Raw genomic sequence first — 16,086 nt, 5'->3', positions numbered from 1 at the left:
GTTTTTTAAAAAAAAGTATTTAATGATCACCCATCTGTGGGTATAAGACAAATTTTCATTTCATAAGATCACAGAGTCTTATTAACTCTGGATGGGAAAACAAAACAAAACAAAACAAAACAAACAAACAAAACCATTAAATCTTATCTACCTCAGTATCACTTCTGTGCTTGTTTACCCTTAAAGGCAGCCGCCCTATGAAGCATTTGTCAGATTCTTGTTCAGCCCCTTCTCCTGGGGCTCTCTATTATATCTGAGTAGCTCAGATTTGAGCCAAGATCTGGTTCTCTGTAACTTCTGTTCTATGGACCTAGTTCTTCAGTTTCTCGGTGCCATAAAGATCAGCAATAATGGTCTCAAATAATGATCTTTTTAAAACCATTTTTCTTAAGTCTTTTCATTCCTATTTCAACTTTTCTCTTATAAAACATAGTTTGAGTCTTTTATCTATCTCTATCCTTCCTGAACATACCCAAGTTTGTCTAATACCTCTTAAAGTCCCACCAAATTAATACTAGCGTGATCTTCTTTCAGGTTCTGCTTTGCGGTGACTGTCCATAAGATGAGAAAGATGAGAACTAGCATCAGACACACCGGAAGGACTTCCTTTCCTGTGACCTTTCAAACTCATGGTATCTCATTCTACTTTGACTCCACTAGAATCTCATCACTTTCTTCTTTTCCGCGGGTAGATGGCATCACAGTGCCAGTCCACTGAAGCATTTTAGAATCTCCGGCTGGCAGAGAGAAACCGGCTCTTTAAGCCATCCGATGCAATGTTGCTCTTTTCCTAAAGGACACTTCAAGACCTAGAGAGAAACATTAGTGATAAAACCAGAGACAGAGCCAGGGCACCTGGGTTGCTCAGTCATCTGAGCCTCTGACTTTGGCTCAGGTCGTGATCTCGGGGTCCTGGGATCTGAACCCCACAACAGTCTCCACTCAGTGGGTAGTCTCTGCCTCTCCTCCTGCTTGTGCGCTCTCTCTCTCTCACCCTCCCCCACTTCACTTAAATTTTGAGATTTTAAATAAAATCTTAAAAAAAGAAAAAACTAGAGATAGAGCCTAAATTGCTTAATCCTAGACTAATCATCCCTCCCTTTGTTGAGTACTCAACCACTTACCTGACTGGTACAGAAGAGGCAGTCATATTTCTAGTGTCTGTGATCTCTTGATGTTTTTTTGGATTCCCAAACCTAGGCCATCCCCCAAGGGTACTCAAGATCAGGGTGGAGAAGAGGCTTACAGGGGCTTAAAATTCCCAAGATGTGTTGGTCTGTGGGAAGAGATTTTATCTACTAATAAGAAACAGAGAAGGTTTGGAATGTGTTTGAACAGAGTCAATTTTTTTTTTTTTTTGGAAAAATACAAAGAAGAGGCCACAGTCTCAAGGAAATTGTGAAATAGAAGGGTCAGAAAATGTAGTGGGGAAGAGAGCAAAAGGACTTTCTGCAACACAGTCCCAAGTGTCCAGTCACAGGATAATTTTTGTTTTAGTTCAGTGATGAGAGGAGGCTGTGCTCCATTGTGTAGAGAAGTGAACTTGACTCCAGTAGCTCAAACAGAGCTGATCAGGTTCTGGTATTTTGGGCCTCAGAGTTTTCTGAACCTACTACATTGTAATTATTCCCTTAGTTTATCATGATATATTGGCTTAACTTTTCTTTCTTCTTTCACCTTCCCTCACAAGCTTGCCTTCTGCCCAGACGCCAAGAAGCAAAGAGTAAGTATTTTTGTGTCACTGCCAACCTAGATGAGCCGACAAACTTTTCATTAATAGCTTCTCATAAGAATCCACTGAAGTAGGTATGACTATCCCATTTTCCAGATAAGAAACTTAGGTTCATATAGGTGAGCTTTCCCATGGTGACCCAATGCATAAAAGGCAGGACTTTTTGAATATACGTCCATTTGATGCCAAAATGCTAGCCATGAGAAGTAAGTGAGAACTCAGATTTTGTCATCAGAAAAACCTGTGTTCAGATCCTAACTCTGTTATGTTGTACTAAGTGTATGTTCTCAGACATATTATTTAAACTTCTACCTTCACTGTTCCTGTAGCAAAATGAAAATTATACACTTAACCACTGAACAACGTAGGTTTGAGTTGTGCAGATCCACTTATACTAAGATTTTTTTCCCAGTAAATATAGCACAGTGCTATGAATGTATTTTCTCTTCCTTATTATTTTTGTTTCAAAGATTTATTTATCTGAGGGAGCGTGATAGAGAGCATGTACACGCATGCCAGGCAGGGGGCAGAGGGAGAGGGAGAATCCTGAGTAGACTCCCCACTCAGCAGGAAGCCCCACACGGGCTCAATCTCTGGACCCTGAGATCATGACCTGAGCTGAAACCAAGAGTCGGATGCTTAACCCACTGAGCTACCCCTTACCCCACCCCTCTTCCATATGATTTTAAGAACATTTTCTCTAGCTAACTTTATTGTAAGAATACAGTATATAATACATGTAAACACAAAATATGTGTTTATTGATTACAAAGCTATTAGTAAGTCTTCAGGACAATAGTAAACTACTAGTAGTTAGATTGTTGGGGGGTTAAAAGTTGTATGAGGATTTTCAACCATGTGGGGGTTGGCGCACTTAACCCCCATGTTGTTCAAAGGTCAACTGAACTAAGATCTGTAGTAGGGTTATTATGAGAATTGGGTGGGGAAAATTTTGTAAAGCTTTTAGCATAATACCTGAAACAAGGTAACAAAATAAATAATATCTATTATTACTAAGGATTATAGTTATAAATTGTACTGCCTCAAAGCTAAGCCGATGTTTGGTTTTGGTGGGGTTTTTAAAGATGATTGTATTATCTTTCCACAGAGATAGGCATGGAATCATAAAGACCGTGAGTAACTTGGCGTAGCGTTAAACGGAAGGTTGAGCTGCTCCTAGGATTTCACAGAAACCTCGAGTAGCAAAGTGACATTGCCCTTAACAAACTTAAAAAGTCAACTGAAGTCACAATCTACTTGGACTTCGCTTTGAGGCAGTATATTTATAACTAATTATTAGTAAAATTTCCTAAAAGGCAGCATTTCATATATTACCATAAACTGATTTTTTTCAAGCCTCAGACCAGTACACATTCTTTTAAAACTTACAATCACTCCAGTGTACACTTAAAACAACCTGTACTCTGGATTCAATGAATTATCCAGCTTTTCCACCATCTCTGCTTCCAGTAGTCTTTATTTTGTAGTCCTGTTTTCCTATCTATCTCGAAGTTTAAAATTACCAGTGTTTTCTAAATGGTATTCCTCACATGCCACAAATCTTTAAGTTCTGTTTTTCTTCCCATCTAATTCTATCGCTCTGATACAGAACATCTCTGACCTCCCACATAATCACATAGGAGTATTGGGTTTCTCCAGTGATGGATTCATATTATAACTGGATACGCACTTATTCCCCTCAATGAACTATGACCTACTTGAAGGTAGAGAAAATGTCTTCATCTTCACATCTTGTAACAGAGCTTGGAAAATTCTTTAACAGCTGCATTGAGAAAGCAGTGTAGTTTCACGTAAATTAAAAGTGAGCATTTTTACTAAGACTCTCTCTTTTTTGTTTGGTTTCCTGTGGCATTTATTTATTTATTTATTTGAGGTGGGGGTCATATCATTTGGTGATTTTTCAGGGCTGTGCACGTAGAATCTCCCCCAAAGGGACACCTTCCTTCTCTGTGTCACTGAGGAAATGGAGCGGCCCTGCTACCCTAGGCTTTCTCAAAGCAGAAACATCTGTACTGTGAATGGGGCCTACAGCATTATAGCACTGAAGAATGACCAACATTTGCTTCCAAAGGACTGGCTCTAGGACAGGCATGGATGTCAGCGTGTGACACCCACATGTTACTTCAGACAGCATCCTTTTACGTGGGGGACCCGGCTCTTTTGATTTCATTGCTCTTATTTTCCTGTACTTAATTGTTTCTATCCTCTCTCCATCTTTCTCCCTTTATCTTCCTATTTCCCTTTGGTGGGGAGTGAATGTTTGTGTCCTCCTGAAATTCCTGTCTTGAAACCTAGTCCCCAAGGTGATGGTATCAGGAGGTGGTCATTTGGGAGGTGATTAGGTCATGAAGGCAGAGTCCTCATGCATGGGATTAGTGACCTCATATTGTATTAGTGACCCCAAAAAGCTTCATGGCCCCTTTCGCCATGTGAAGTCATAGCAAAGCAGGACTCTCACCAGACACTGAATCCACTGGTGCCACAATCATGGCCTCACAGCCTCCAGAACTGGGAGAGGGAAATGTTTGCTGTTTATAAGCCACCCAGCTTGGGGTGTTCTGTGATAGTAGCCCAAAAAGACTGAGACACCTTCTGACTCTCTCTCTGTCTCAATCTCTATGCCATTTCTTCTTTCCTCTGACACCCTCTTATTTATGGTCCCCACTTTTCAGACTTCTTCTGTTTAGGGTTAGGTCAAGTTTTCTTCTAAGATTACACGTGACACAGAGCTAAGCCCAAGAAAACTAAGAGTTGCAGTGAATTATTTTTAAACGACTGAGTTTGGGTACACTCTGAGTAGAAAGAGACCTAAGTTAATTCTGGAGTTTAGCACTAAAAAGTGTTAGTTTGTATTGCTACAGCAACCTGTCCTATCGCGTTCAGTTGAAAAGTGTAAGTAGAGTGAAGCCAGAGCCTCTGCTCTTTCCCGCAAGCCGCATTAGTGCACCCGCAGGGGAGGACCAGCTGTAGGATATAAGCCCCAGGATTTGCATCTTGGAAAAAGCAGCTCTATTTCCAATGCATTTCCCCTCATAAAAGGTGTCAAATTATACTTCAACATTTTCGTTTTCATAAATATCATGATTAGTGAACACGTTGCTATCTAGCATGTATTGTCAAAGACTTCATTTGTACTTGTCTCACCTTAAGGTCCAGTTATCTCAAATATGGCCAAATATTTAAATCAGTGGTTCTCTATGTGAAATGATTTTGAACCCTAAGAGACATTTTGCAATGTATGAAGACTTTTTTTGTTGGGGGGGTGAGGTCACAGCTGGGAGGGGTCCTGAATGTATAGCTACCACTATCTAGTAGGCAAAGACCAGGGGCGCTGCCAACCATCCCCAAATGTACAGGATAGCCCATGGCAACAAAGAATTATTCATCCCAAAATATCAATAAGCCAAGATTTGGACACTCCAGCTGAAATGCCTACGGAAAGCCTGCAGACTTCATGGCATAAGTGAGTCTGTGGCAATCCTACAGAAATTATGATTGACTGTGAAGGTCTCTGTCCCTGGTGCCATTTCTAAATGTCACATACTAAAATCAGATGCTGACTGTTGATTCTGGATTCAATCTAAGAAATATTATTAAGAAATAGCTCTTGTTTCAGTGGGGAAATAATTAGTATGGTCTTTTGGGTTAGTCTTTGATACTATAATTTGAGGTCATTCCTTTAAAAACAGCCAAATCTGGTTTTAAGGTAATTCACTGTGTCTGGAGTCCTAATTATGTGTTGATTTCTTCATGCAAGCCTATTGATCTTGGCAGAGTAAGAGCTAAAAATTTAGCATTCAAGCAGGAAAAACAAATCAAAATTGGCTCACTTAACGTTTCTGTGATTGAAGGTTTGTTAACAGTTTCTCTGTTTTGCTTTGGATTTATTTATTTCATTATATTTCTTGTTTTCTCCAGTCTCTTCCTGAGTTCCAGTTTAATTACACTGCAATCCTCAGCAGTATCCCATTACTTGAGCAAAAACCAAATCTACTTTTTGCAGATAATGAATTCCAGTAGGATCATTCTGATACCCCTGAGCTCCTGGAAAATCTGACATCTTGGGTCTTTCTCTCTCTCTCTCTCTCTGGCTCTATTCCTTCATTTCCCTTCCAAAGAAGAGTCTTTGCCTTGTTCATTTGCATTAGGCTTACTGGGGAAGAGCACTAACCCAGGTTGCTATACCTGAGTTTTTCTCAGAAGTGGGCAGCATAGTAGTTCAGGAAATAACATTGCATAAGGGAGCTTTTATTTTCTGGGCTTATTCCAACTAACAAATGATGTGTTTCACTTTAATTTGGTTGAGTTTTTGTTTTTAGTGTGAGTCTTACAAATAATAGTTATCAGCAATGTCACAGATATGGAACTCAGGGTTCTTGGATTCTAACCCTGGCTCTTCCATTAAATTGCTGGATAAATTTGGACAACTTGATATTCCCTCAGGCTCTATTTTCCCATCTGTAAAATGGGATGGTTAGAACACTGATGTTCCATGAATGTGGCAGTGAGCAGCTGCAGAAAGATGGGATGTTGGGAGGGGAGGGGAACATCTTCCCAACATATGCCCAAGTCATGCACAGGGCATCCAGGGGAAAGAACATTAAAAAGTTTCACAGAGGTAGATGCCAATGTCTGTGTATCCAATTAAACAAGAGGCTCTGTGGCCTTTAATTCATTAGAGCCAGAGACCTGACAATGCCTCTACCACTACCTGCTTTCCTCTCTCCTCTATAACCCCCCTCAACCTTCTCCTTTTCAGATCTGATTGCACTGTGTGGACCACTGACAGGACAAGGGATCAGGAAGGAAAGGCAGAAAGAGAAGTACAGATGACAAAGTAAAGCTGAAAGGGGTGGGGCCAAGTGAAACCCGCTTCTTCTGATAATAGTCTGCAACCCTCTTCAGTCCTGAAAACTAAAAATCATACACTCAGCACTCAAGCGTACCATATCATTTTTTTTTTTTAAAGATGTGTTTGGGCCATTTGGCAAATGAGGGTTAGCTCTCATGGAAATTACATAGCTAAGAAGTCAGACAGCAGGAAAGGAGGGATGGATAAAAGGACAGAAAAAGAATTATAGGAGAAAAGCCGAATGGAAAAAAAGACAGGAGAAATTATTTTTCCTAATAAGAAATGCAAAATTTTCCACCAGACAACTATGACTCTTGGCTGAGTGGCCTACATATCACGTGAATGAAAATGCAGGGTGGGCAGGCCAGTCTAGGGTCTGTTCTGTCTCCAAAGGCACCAGGTCCACTGCAGGTCTCAGCTGCACCCAATTCACCAGAGCGCCCTTCAGGAGGTACCCATGCCCATGGCACAGAGTCTGGAAAGAGCACAGGCCGTAAATTAGAATACCTACCTTCTGTCCTCAGCTTACTGACTCTTCTTGATTTGTCATGGAAACTGTGAGGCCAGTGTCATCAGCTATTAAGGGACAGGGATAGACTTGAAGATCTCTGAGGGTCCTTCAAGCTGTAGCATTACATAGTTCTAATCAATAGTACTTGTCGCCCTTGCTTTCCCACGTTTCTTGAGCAAAATACTGATCCCTCTCTCCCAGCTCGAAGATCTTTAAGGGATTCTAAGAAACCCAGTTTACTCAATTCGTTGGCAGTACAAAGGAACCACCATTACAGCAAATTTTAATTTTAGGTGAACCCACCCACCTTTCAGAATGTGTTAACTCCCCCCATGAAGCAAGTTGACATTTTATCAGACATTCCCAAAAGAATTCCACACAGCTATCCCTTTGGAGTTTAGCAGGGGACAAATGATATTAGTGACAGAACACACTAGATTCTCAGAGATGGGATCTGGGAAGAGAGACAAGCAGTTTACTGCTTTCCTTTATTAAAACCTGCAAAGGAATCCCTGATTCACCAGACTAAGGATGAGGTAAGTAAGCAGTTGCTACTCTCCTCAAACTGAATTTTAAAGCCTTGGTGGCACTAACTATTTGTAATCTCGAGGGAAGACTGATAAAGAGCTGACAGAGCCTCCAAATGGCCTGCCCCCTCTGGGAGATGACTAGGATTCCGATTCCTTGGCTCAGGACCTAAAAGCTGCTAGACAAACAATCTCCCGTGTTTCCTTCCCAAGAAACAGGACAGAAATATGGTACTAATGGATTTTGATGACTCGAGCATAAAAAAAGTCTCAATTGTGAGACAAAAAAAAAAAAAAAAGCCTCACCACGCCCCCCCCTCCCCCAGAGGAAATAATCTCTAGGAAAATTTCAGAACAGCTATTTCAAGAAGATATAAAGTCAACTTCCTATTTGAAATAATTTGGGGACAAAATGTATATAGTCTACATATATGTTTAAAAAAAAGAGATTTGAAAATGGGATACACAAAAGGTTTTTATTCTGAACTAACAGTTGAGACCTAGGGTTTCCATTTTGTGCTTGTGAAGGCATTCATCTAGAAAGAAAAAGAAGTTGATAAAACAGATTAAAAGTGAGAAAGTTCCTTGAGTTTACTCTTCTTTTCTAGAAACCACTAATAAAAGAGATTATGGTCAAGAGAAAGGGAGTTTAGGGAGAGGACTTCGGAGGGAGATAGGATTGCCTAACTTAATTGCTATTTCCTTTTCTACCCCCCTTCAATCCTGAGAAGAAAAACAAAGGTCAAATGGCTCAAAGCACCAGCTCAGAAACAAAACAGGCAGAGGCAAGCTTGTTTTAAGTAAAAAAATAAATAAATAAGCACCACTAGTTTTTTGCTTTTTGTTTTTTTGCTTTTTTGTTTTTATTGAGTGGCTGGGAACAGTGGGAGAAAAACAGTCACTGTCAAAACTATTCCTGGTGATCAAGCACAAAGATAAGGGAAAAAAAAATCTTTCTTACATTTGTTTAAACTCAACAAATGTATGTAAAGCAGGCACAATGTGTCAAGGGTTTTCTAAAGCACAGTTTTAAGTAATAATTAAATTAGGAAAGAAAGACGGAGGGGAAAGGAACAGAGTTCTACAACATTAGCCAGAACTTACAAGTAGGAAAAGAGTGAGAAGTCAAGGAATCTAGTCTTTCCATGACTTTGTCCCGCATCTGACCAGCCAGGACACCGAGTAACTAGTGTGAGAAAACCCCCTGCCACCACTCAGAGACCTTTCTCCACAATATTTCATACATAAGAAACCAAGCTATTATTCATTCCACAAACATACGCTGAGCATTTACATACATCTATGTACATATATCTATTTGTATGTAAATCCATAAACATTATAGATGTTTGGGGAGTATAGAGGCTGAGGACCAACTCAGACCTACATTACCTAAATCCCTCATTTTAAATCATATTTTTCATGCCCAGATGATTAATAATAATCCCTTACCTAATAATCATCCCAATCTGGAAACTCCCACTTTGGGAGATACAAAAGTGACTAAGATAGTTCTTTGATGTCAAGGAGTTCACATCACTGATAGGCAAATACATAAATTCTGAAAGAACACAGTCCAAAATGAAACATGAGAGGAAGAGATTCCTCGCTGTGGACATTCAAAGGAGGCAGAAAGGGTGTTCTTTTATTTTTTTTTTTTAAGATATTATTTATTTGACAGAGAGAGATCAGAAGTAGGCAGAGCAGCAGGCAGAGAGAGGGGGAAGCAGGCTCCCTGCTGAGCAAAGAGCCCAATGCGGGGCTTGATCCCAGGGCCCTGAGATCATGACCTGAGCCAAAGGCAGAGGCTTAACCCACTGAGCCACCCAAGTGCCCCAAAGGGTGTTCTTGTGAGAATTGCAAAGGGTGTGAAGGAGGGCCTCACAGAAACAGGTATATTTGGGTTAGGACAGTTACAATTTGAACATGTACAGAAGGAGGAGGAAAAATCTACTATCAAATTAATAATAAGAAGAAACAGGTCTCCATTGTTTTTTGAGAAACAGGCCCTGCTCTGAGTACCTTACATAAATCTTCTCTTAAATCTAACCTAAATCAATCAGGTAAGTCCTATTATCTCCCCATGTTACACATGGAGAAAGCGAACCTCAGAAAATGTATGTCATTTGTTCATGGTCAGCCAGAGACTGAAGAGGTAAATTTCAGTTCTAGATCTATCCCAAGCCAGAGCCCACCTGCTTCCTAGAGAATAAACAAAACCCAGGTATGCAAAAGAAGCAGATAGAGAAGACCAAGCAGCCATCCTTCCGTCTGGCGGGAGGGGGTTGAGTGGGGGAGATATCCCCGGGAAAGGTACAGGGAGGCAGGATCTGGATGCTGCATTCAACTATGTGGGCTTTATAAGGCAGCATGGAGAAACCACGGAAGATTTCTGAGCAGAGCATACCATGATGAAAGTTCTATCTCGGGCTTTGGGCTATGAATCATGAGTTATGTCTTATAATCTGAAATGATAAAAATCGAGGTTTGAAGAGTCTCACCCTGCATTTAAACAGAAAGGCATGTCTAGGAACCCGGTGGAACTACTGCCTCATCGCTGTCCAGACAAATTCCCAACATGCCCGTTCTCAAGGAATATTCTACAGAGCAGAGCTTAAGATAAATGCAATGAGTCTCTGTTACGCCACAGGACAAGGACCTACTCATCCCTGGAGCTGTCCAAATCTGGCAGAAGGAGAGCCCTGGGGATTGTAGCATGCCCTGGGACCTGAGGCGATGGAGGGGGCGGGCGCAGGGCAGTAGGCACAGCACAGACATGGGCATCAGATATTGGCAAAGGCCAGACTCCCGAATATCAGTCCTGGGCTCCTTTCATCAAATCATGTTGGCTCCGCCATTAAATATGTAACACTGAATAAGCCCCCTTCCCTCACTGGCTCTCCCTTTCATCAGTGAAATGAGAAATTGAACTTGTCGGGACTCGGATTTCATAATTCTCAATACATTTTCCTCTCCGACACACCAGGAGAAGAGATCTGCTTCCACCGGTGGCTCACTAACTGGGGTCCAGTGGAGAAGCAGCAGCTCCCAAGAGCTTCTACAGCTGGGAGATCCTAACACAGGAATAACTGTGCTTCCTTATCTCTAGGAAGCCTGCTAGTTCTGACCATATTACAGGATTCATAGTTTTCAAATTCTGGCTGCAAACTCCTCATTGAATTCAACGTGGCCCAGGAGCATCCTTTTCAAGTGCAAACTGGATCACAGAGGTCCAAGGTTATTCAACAACATGAGGGGCCGTGCTCATATCTGAGCACATCCGGGGAACTCCACATTCTACCACTGGGAAGTAAACACTTCTGAATTCAGACTTGTCAGAGCCTGACAGCACCTTGTTGTTATTTGAGAGCTTTGTTTTACTCTCAAAGGATTGTGTCTGCGTGCATGGGTGCGTGCACGCATGCATGTGTTTATGATTAAAATTCCCAGGAAGCCAAGCAGAGACTGAAATTGTGGAGCTCTTAGGAGAGGGGAGGGGAAGAAGCATGGTACACCTTATTACACGTTCACAGAGACACTCCTACAAACTCAACCATCAAAAGTGAGTTTCCAAAGAAATACAAGTATCTCCTCCTTAAGAGATTATCAATTATATAGATGCAAGAAGCTTTGCTTACTAGAAGATACTTACTCTGTTCTTACGAACACTGCTGATCAAACAGAAATTAGGACATGGGTTCACATATTTTGGGGAGAACTTGTTAAAACTATGTTGCTTCATCAGATCACACCCAACAGTTCACCCACAAAGGTGCGCATGAGTAACTAATTCCTATAACCAATTCACTGCAAAAATTTGAGGCATCTCAAACCTATACCCTCACCTTCTTTGACCTCTGACCAGGGGACTGAAGCAGAATGACTGATCTATGTAACATTAACAGTGATGTAAGCCTAATTACAGAACTAGAGAAACCCACATTTTGAGAGTTACCTCATGGTTATTTGTTTTTATAGGACTGGAGAAGAATATTCATTTCTTCTCCAGACATGAGAAAGGAAAATCTCCCCAAAACGTGTGACAGAACTATCAGCAGGAGTGCCAACCTTACATCGGAGACTCTTGGGAAGACCATGCTTACAGGACCAAACTCAACTACCCACGTTCTATCCTGGGAACTGGCTCAAGATGTCTTCTGCTGTCAGGTACTTAAGGTCTCCTCCATCTCTGCCACTGACTGATTCTCTAAGACCACCAAAAATTAGGCCATTCATCCAAAAAAAGATCAGATTTATACTTAATGCATGGTTTAGCAAATTCATCAAGAAGCAAAAACAAGCAGAAGACAAATCCTTGAAAGGTTCAGGCTTGATCCTCATTTCTTACCCAAGATATTAGTCTAGCAAGTACCTCGGCCCCTTGGCCCTAGCACTGGGCCTTCAGAGTTCGTCTCAGTTGTGATTTCCTGAACTCCACAAACAACTGCACATGTCCAGGGTGTTCTTCCCACAGGAGCCCAGACCTTGTGGGACAGTGTGCATGTGGATCTGTACATGGTGTGTATATCTGCCACCCTAGAAATGCAGCTTGGCCTATTGGCTAATGCTAGTGGAGGACAACCCACAAAGCTGCCACTTTAGCAGGTGTGGAGGAGACACTGACCCATTGACATAAAACCCAGAAAGTAGAGAGTATGAGAGAAAGTATAAGTTCAGAGCAACATGGATTGAAAGTGTGTTTCCAGAAGCACAGACTGAATTCTCTCTGCTGAAGCATCCAGATAGATCTTCAAAATTGTGAATGTGGATAAAATACCAATATACACAGAATACCTCCTGACACTAACTTCAGGTGGGCTGAATACACACACACACACACACACACACACACACACACACAAAACCCCAAAGGAGAATATTGGGCATCTGATGCCAAATAACTCACTCCAATGATTACCTCCAGGAATTGGAAGTTCTCTAGTAAAGGAGGCACAGTCAGCACTTTGGGTACTTTTACGAAGACTGACTCACAGAGATCCACTTCTCCCACCACACCTTCTCTTTAACTTCTGATCTTTACTGTTTTGTAGGCTCAGGGGAGAGTAGAGGGTAACAAATTTGTTCCAGAGCAAGTCAACTTTTAATTCTGCTTTATGAGGATGTTTTCTTGTAAACTTCAGAGAAAAGGTGCAGAGTAGAGTGTAGGAGGGATGGGGGAGTGGAGAAGGAAGAGAAACGGGGCTGAGGTTGGACCAATAAATGAAGCGAGATTAGACCTTACACTAAACCCAGCTCTGCCCACGTCTCAGGAATTAGTGCTGAAGGGGTACTTTAAGCATCATTTTATCAATGCAGTCCCCTTTTCAAGAGGCAAGTTGATGCCCAAGGAGCTACAGGCTTGCGCAGGTTCCACCTAGTGTTTTTTACCGAGCCTGGGCCACCAGATCCCTAGATGCACAAAGGCGGGACAGGCAGGTCCGAGGAGACCCACCCTGAAAGGTTAAAAAGCAGAGCGCGGGCTCCGGGACTGGGGCGGAGGGGAGGGCTCTCGAAAGTGTCCCGGAGTCGCAGGGGTTAGCGGTGCGCTCTGCGTACCTTGATGTAGGCCCGCTGCAGGTAGTTGTAGGGTACTCTGCGCTGGAAGTCGCTGCGCACATCCTCGCTGACGCGGTGGCGGGACACGGGGCCCCCGAGGCGCTGGCTCTGGCAGCTGCGGTAGCAGCGCGCCCGCTCCAGCAGCGCGCGGAAGAACGGCAGCTCGGCCGCGGGGCCGACGCCTGGGGGCGCGAGCGGGCGCCGCGCGGCGCAGTGGCGGGCGCAGCGCGCTCGGACCTCCCGCAGGCGCCGGTGGCTGCGCAGCGCCGCTTCCAAGTCGCGCACCGCCAGCTCGTAGTCCTCGCTGTAGTAGGCGGCCACGCCGCTGGCGTAGAGCAGGTCGAAGGGCTGCAGAGGCCCGGGCTCACGCTGCTGCTCGGGGCGCGGGCTGTCATGGGGGCCGCCCCACAGCGGCGGCGGGAGCAGCAGCAGCAGCAACGGCAGTAGCGGCGGCGGCGGTAGCGGCGCCCAGATGCGCTCCCGCATCCTCCGGCGCGGAGAGGCGCGGGACGGCCACGCTCCCAGACGGCTCCCGGCACCTGGCGTCAGGGTCGCGTCTCCCACCTCCGCGGTGAGAGCGCCAGCCCCGCCGCGATCCGGCTGCCCCGCGAGCCCCAGGTGACCGGCAGCGCTCAGCGGACTGAGAGGCGGAGGCCGGGTCGGCCGTCCGCTCTTAAAGGGACGCCCACAGCTCGCACGCTCCTCCTGCTGCCCGAGCCTCCGCGAGGCGCTCGCCGGCGCTCAGCTCGCCCTGCAGGCCCGGACCGCGCCGCCCGCACGCCAGGCGCAGCACCGCCCAGTGCCAGCAGGAGAGCGGGCGCTGCTTGAGGCCAGCGCAGGGCGAGAGGTTTCCACGTGCGCTCCCTTGCGCGTGGCAGAATGGGCGGAAATACTCGCTTTATAAACCCCGGCTCAGTGAGGGTAGGAGTCTCATTAGGACTCTTCGTTAGGACTCATACATTTTCTGGAATCGGTGCGGGACCTCTCAGCTTGCAGAGCCCTTCACCTTTAGAGGAAGCACTATCTCAGGCTGGGAGGAGAGCACCAGGGGCAAAGGCTTGAGGAGAAAGGCGGGCGATGAGTTCAGTGTATAGAACTGTAAAAAGGCGAAAGAAACTACTCAAACCTGGGCCTGTGGAATCAAAAGCTTGCAGCTCCTTCCCTTACCAAGGGTCGCTCCCTTGCCTTCGCACCCCATTTTGCAGGGGTGTGTGTGTCTGCATTGGAGCAGGGGTAGGGGCGAGAGAAAAGCAAAATAGCCCACTTTTCTGGGCATAAACCCTATCACAGGACCTGGGGAACCTTTGGAAGACGGTGAGACTGTCCTTACAGTCTGCCTGTTAGTGTACCAACTGTGTGCCTTTGCGCAGTGAGTCTCCGTTTCCTCATCCCCTATGAGACAAATATCTCAACACATCAAATGGTTTTCAGATATAAATTCTTATTCTAAAAGCTAAAGAGGCAATTCAAAATCCCAGTACCCCTGGACATAAGCAATGAACATCAATCTAGGGATGAGAATGCTGAACCGCTTGCCAGACTTCAACACAACTTTCGCTGGAGGCTTTCAGGTTCTTCTGCTTCTCCTCTCCCATAAATACCTCCTGAGCCACGATGTTCCCCTCTTTCCTGTCCCTTGGCTCCAGACTCTCAAAGAGATTCCGGAGAGCTTACTCACTGGAGCCTTGACTCCTCCAACCTGCCTCCTGAAGGCATTCCTGTGTTCTAGTGCCTGTGGCAATTTCCCCAAAGTCTCCTTGGCCACTGGGATGGTGAGCAAGAGGGGAGGGGGGTGGGAAAGAGCCACACATATCAAGTAGTTGATGCGAATGTTCAAAAAAAGTCTTTCCTGTGGAATCCCCACTATGCTGAGGAGGTTGCTGGGGTTTTATGCTCATGCTTTCATTCATTTTGTTGGGTTTGACCACTCTGACCATGAGCAGCTTTGGCTTTGTAATTTCAAGGGACACCAAAGAATCATGCTGTTATTATTTTTCTCCACCAAACCTCACTCATTCTGGCTCATCTCACTGATGGAAAAGCTCCAGTTTGGAGCTGAGCGTGTACTGAAAGCTTTGAATGTTCAGTATGCCAGAATTTGTACTTGGGTCATCCGCCCAGACTTTTTCTCTAGAGATTCTCTCTCTTTTCAGATAAGACTCAGAGACCGGAGTTATCAGTGCACTTGTGGAAGGTTTTGAAGCACACTAGGCCAGGAAGTCCTCCTGTGTGACTGGAGATAAAGTTCCAGGAGGCTTTGCTATAGATTATCCCTACATTTGGTGTCATGTCCACATCATTTTATAAAACGTCAGTTAAATTCCTATCTTTGGATGCCTATTCTCAATTAGATATTCTAGGAGAAGGGAGAGATGACTGAGCCAGGGTTCTTTTCCCTGAAAGCTCATAGTGTTGTATAGGAAGGAGACAAATTGCATATATGTGACTATAGCACAAGGTAGTGAGTAAGGGACAGGCAAGGCTAGGTAAGGAGAAACAGGTAAGCGGCTACATGAACAGCAGGGGGCTACTTAAGGAGACTCACAGAAATCCCAGATATGAAGAAACGTTATACGTAAGATATTAACCAGAGAGAAGGGAATACCTTGTTTGTTCTCATGACAGTTACAAGTCCACTGTTGGTTCTAAATAAAAATAAGAAGTTTTCATGATATTTACAAATGTGACATGATATTGATAAGAAATTTACCAGATTCCTTGGTCAGTTTTCTACACAAGACTGACCATAAAAGACCCCAGTGCCAACACTTTCAGGAGCCTTCTCACTCAAGAATTGTGTTTTTTTTTTTTTCTTTTTCTTTCCTTTCTATTCATGTCTTCACTTAAGAAGCTTTCATTTCACTTTTTTTCCTTCGTGTTCATGAGA

General features: G+C 44.0%; 1 protein-coding gene across 1 annotated transcript in view; it reads right to left on the bottom strand.

Annotated features, from left to right (window-relative positions):
• LOC111149280 (prolyl 3-hydroxylase 2) overlaps positions 1–13,685 on the bottom strand; it is a 150,532-nt gene extending 136,847 nt beyond the window's left edge. Inside the window, exon 1 of the mRNA XM_022506263.1 lies at positions 13,200–13,685. Within this exon, the coding sequence (XP_022361971.1) occupies positions 13,200–13,685 (486 nt within the window). The remainder of the gene's footprint in view (positions 1–13,199) is intronic.
• Between the last annotated feature and the right edge of the window lie 2,401 nt (positions 13,686–16,086).

Source organism: Enhydra lutris, unplaced genomic scaffold (genome assembly GCF_002288905.1).
Source record: "Enhydra lutris kenyoni isolate GAN:26980312 unplaced genomic scaffold, ASM228890v2 scaffoldscaffold2, whole genome shotgun sequence".
NCBI lineage: Eukaryota > Metazoa > Chordata > Mammalia > Carnivora > Mustelidae > Enhydra > Enhydra lutris.
The sequence above is the reverse complement of the archived record's forward strand: the minus strand, read 5'-3'. Positions and strand labels throughout refer to the sequence as shown.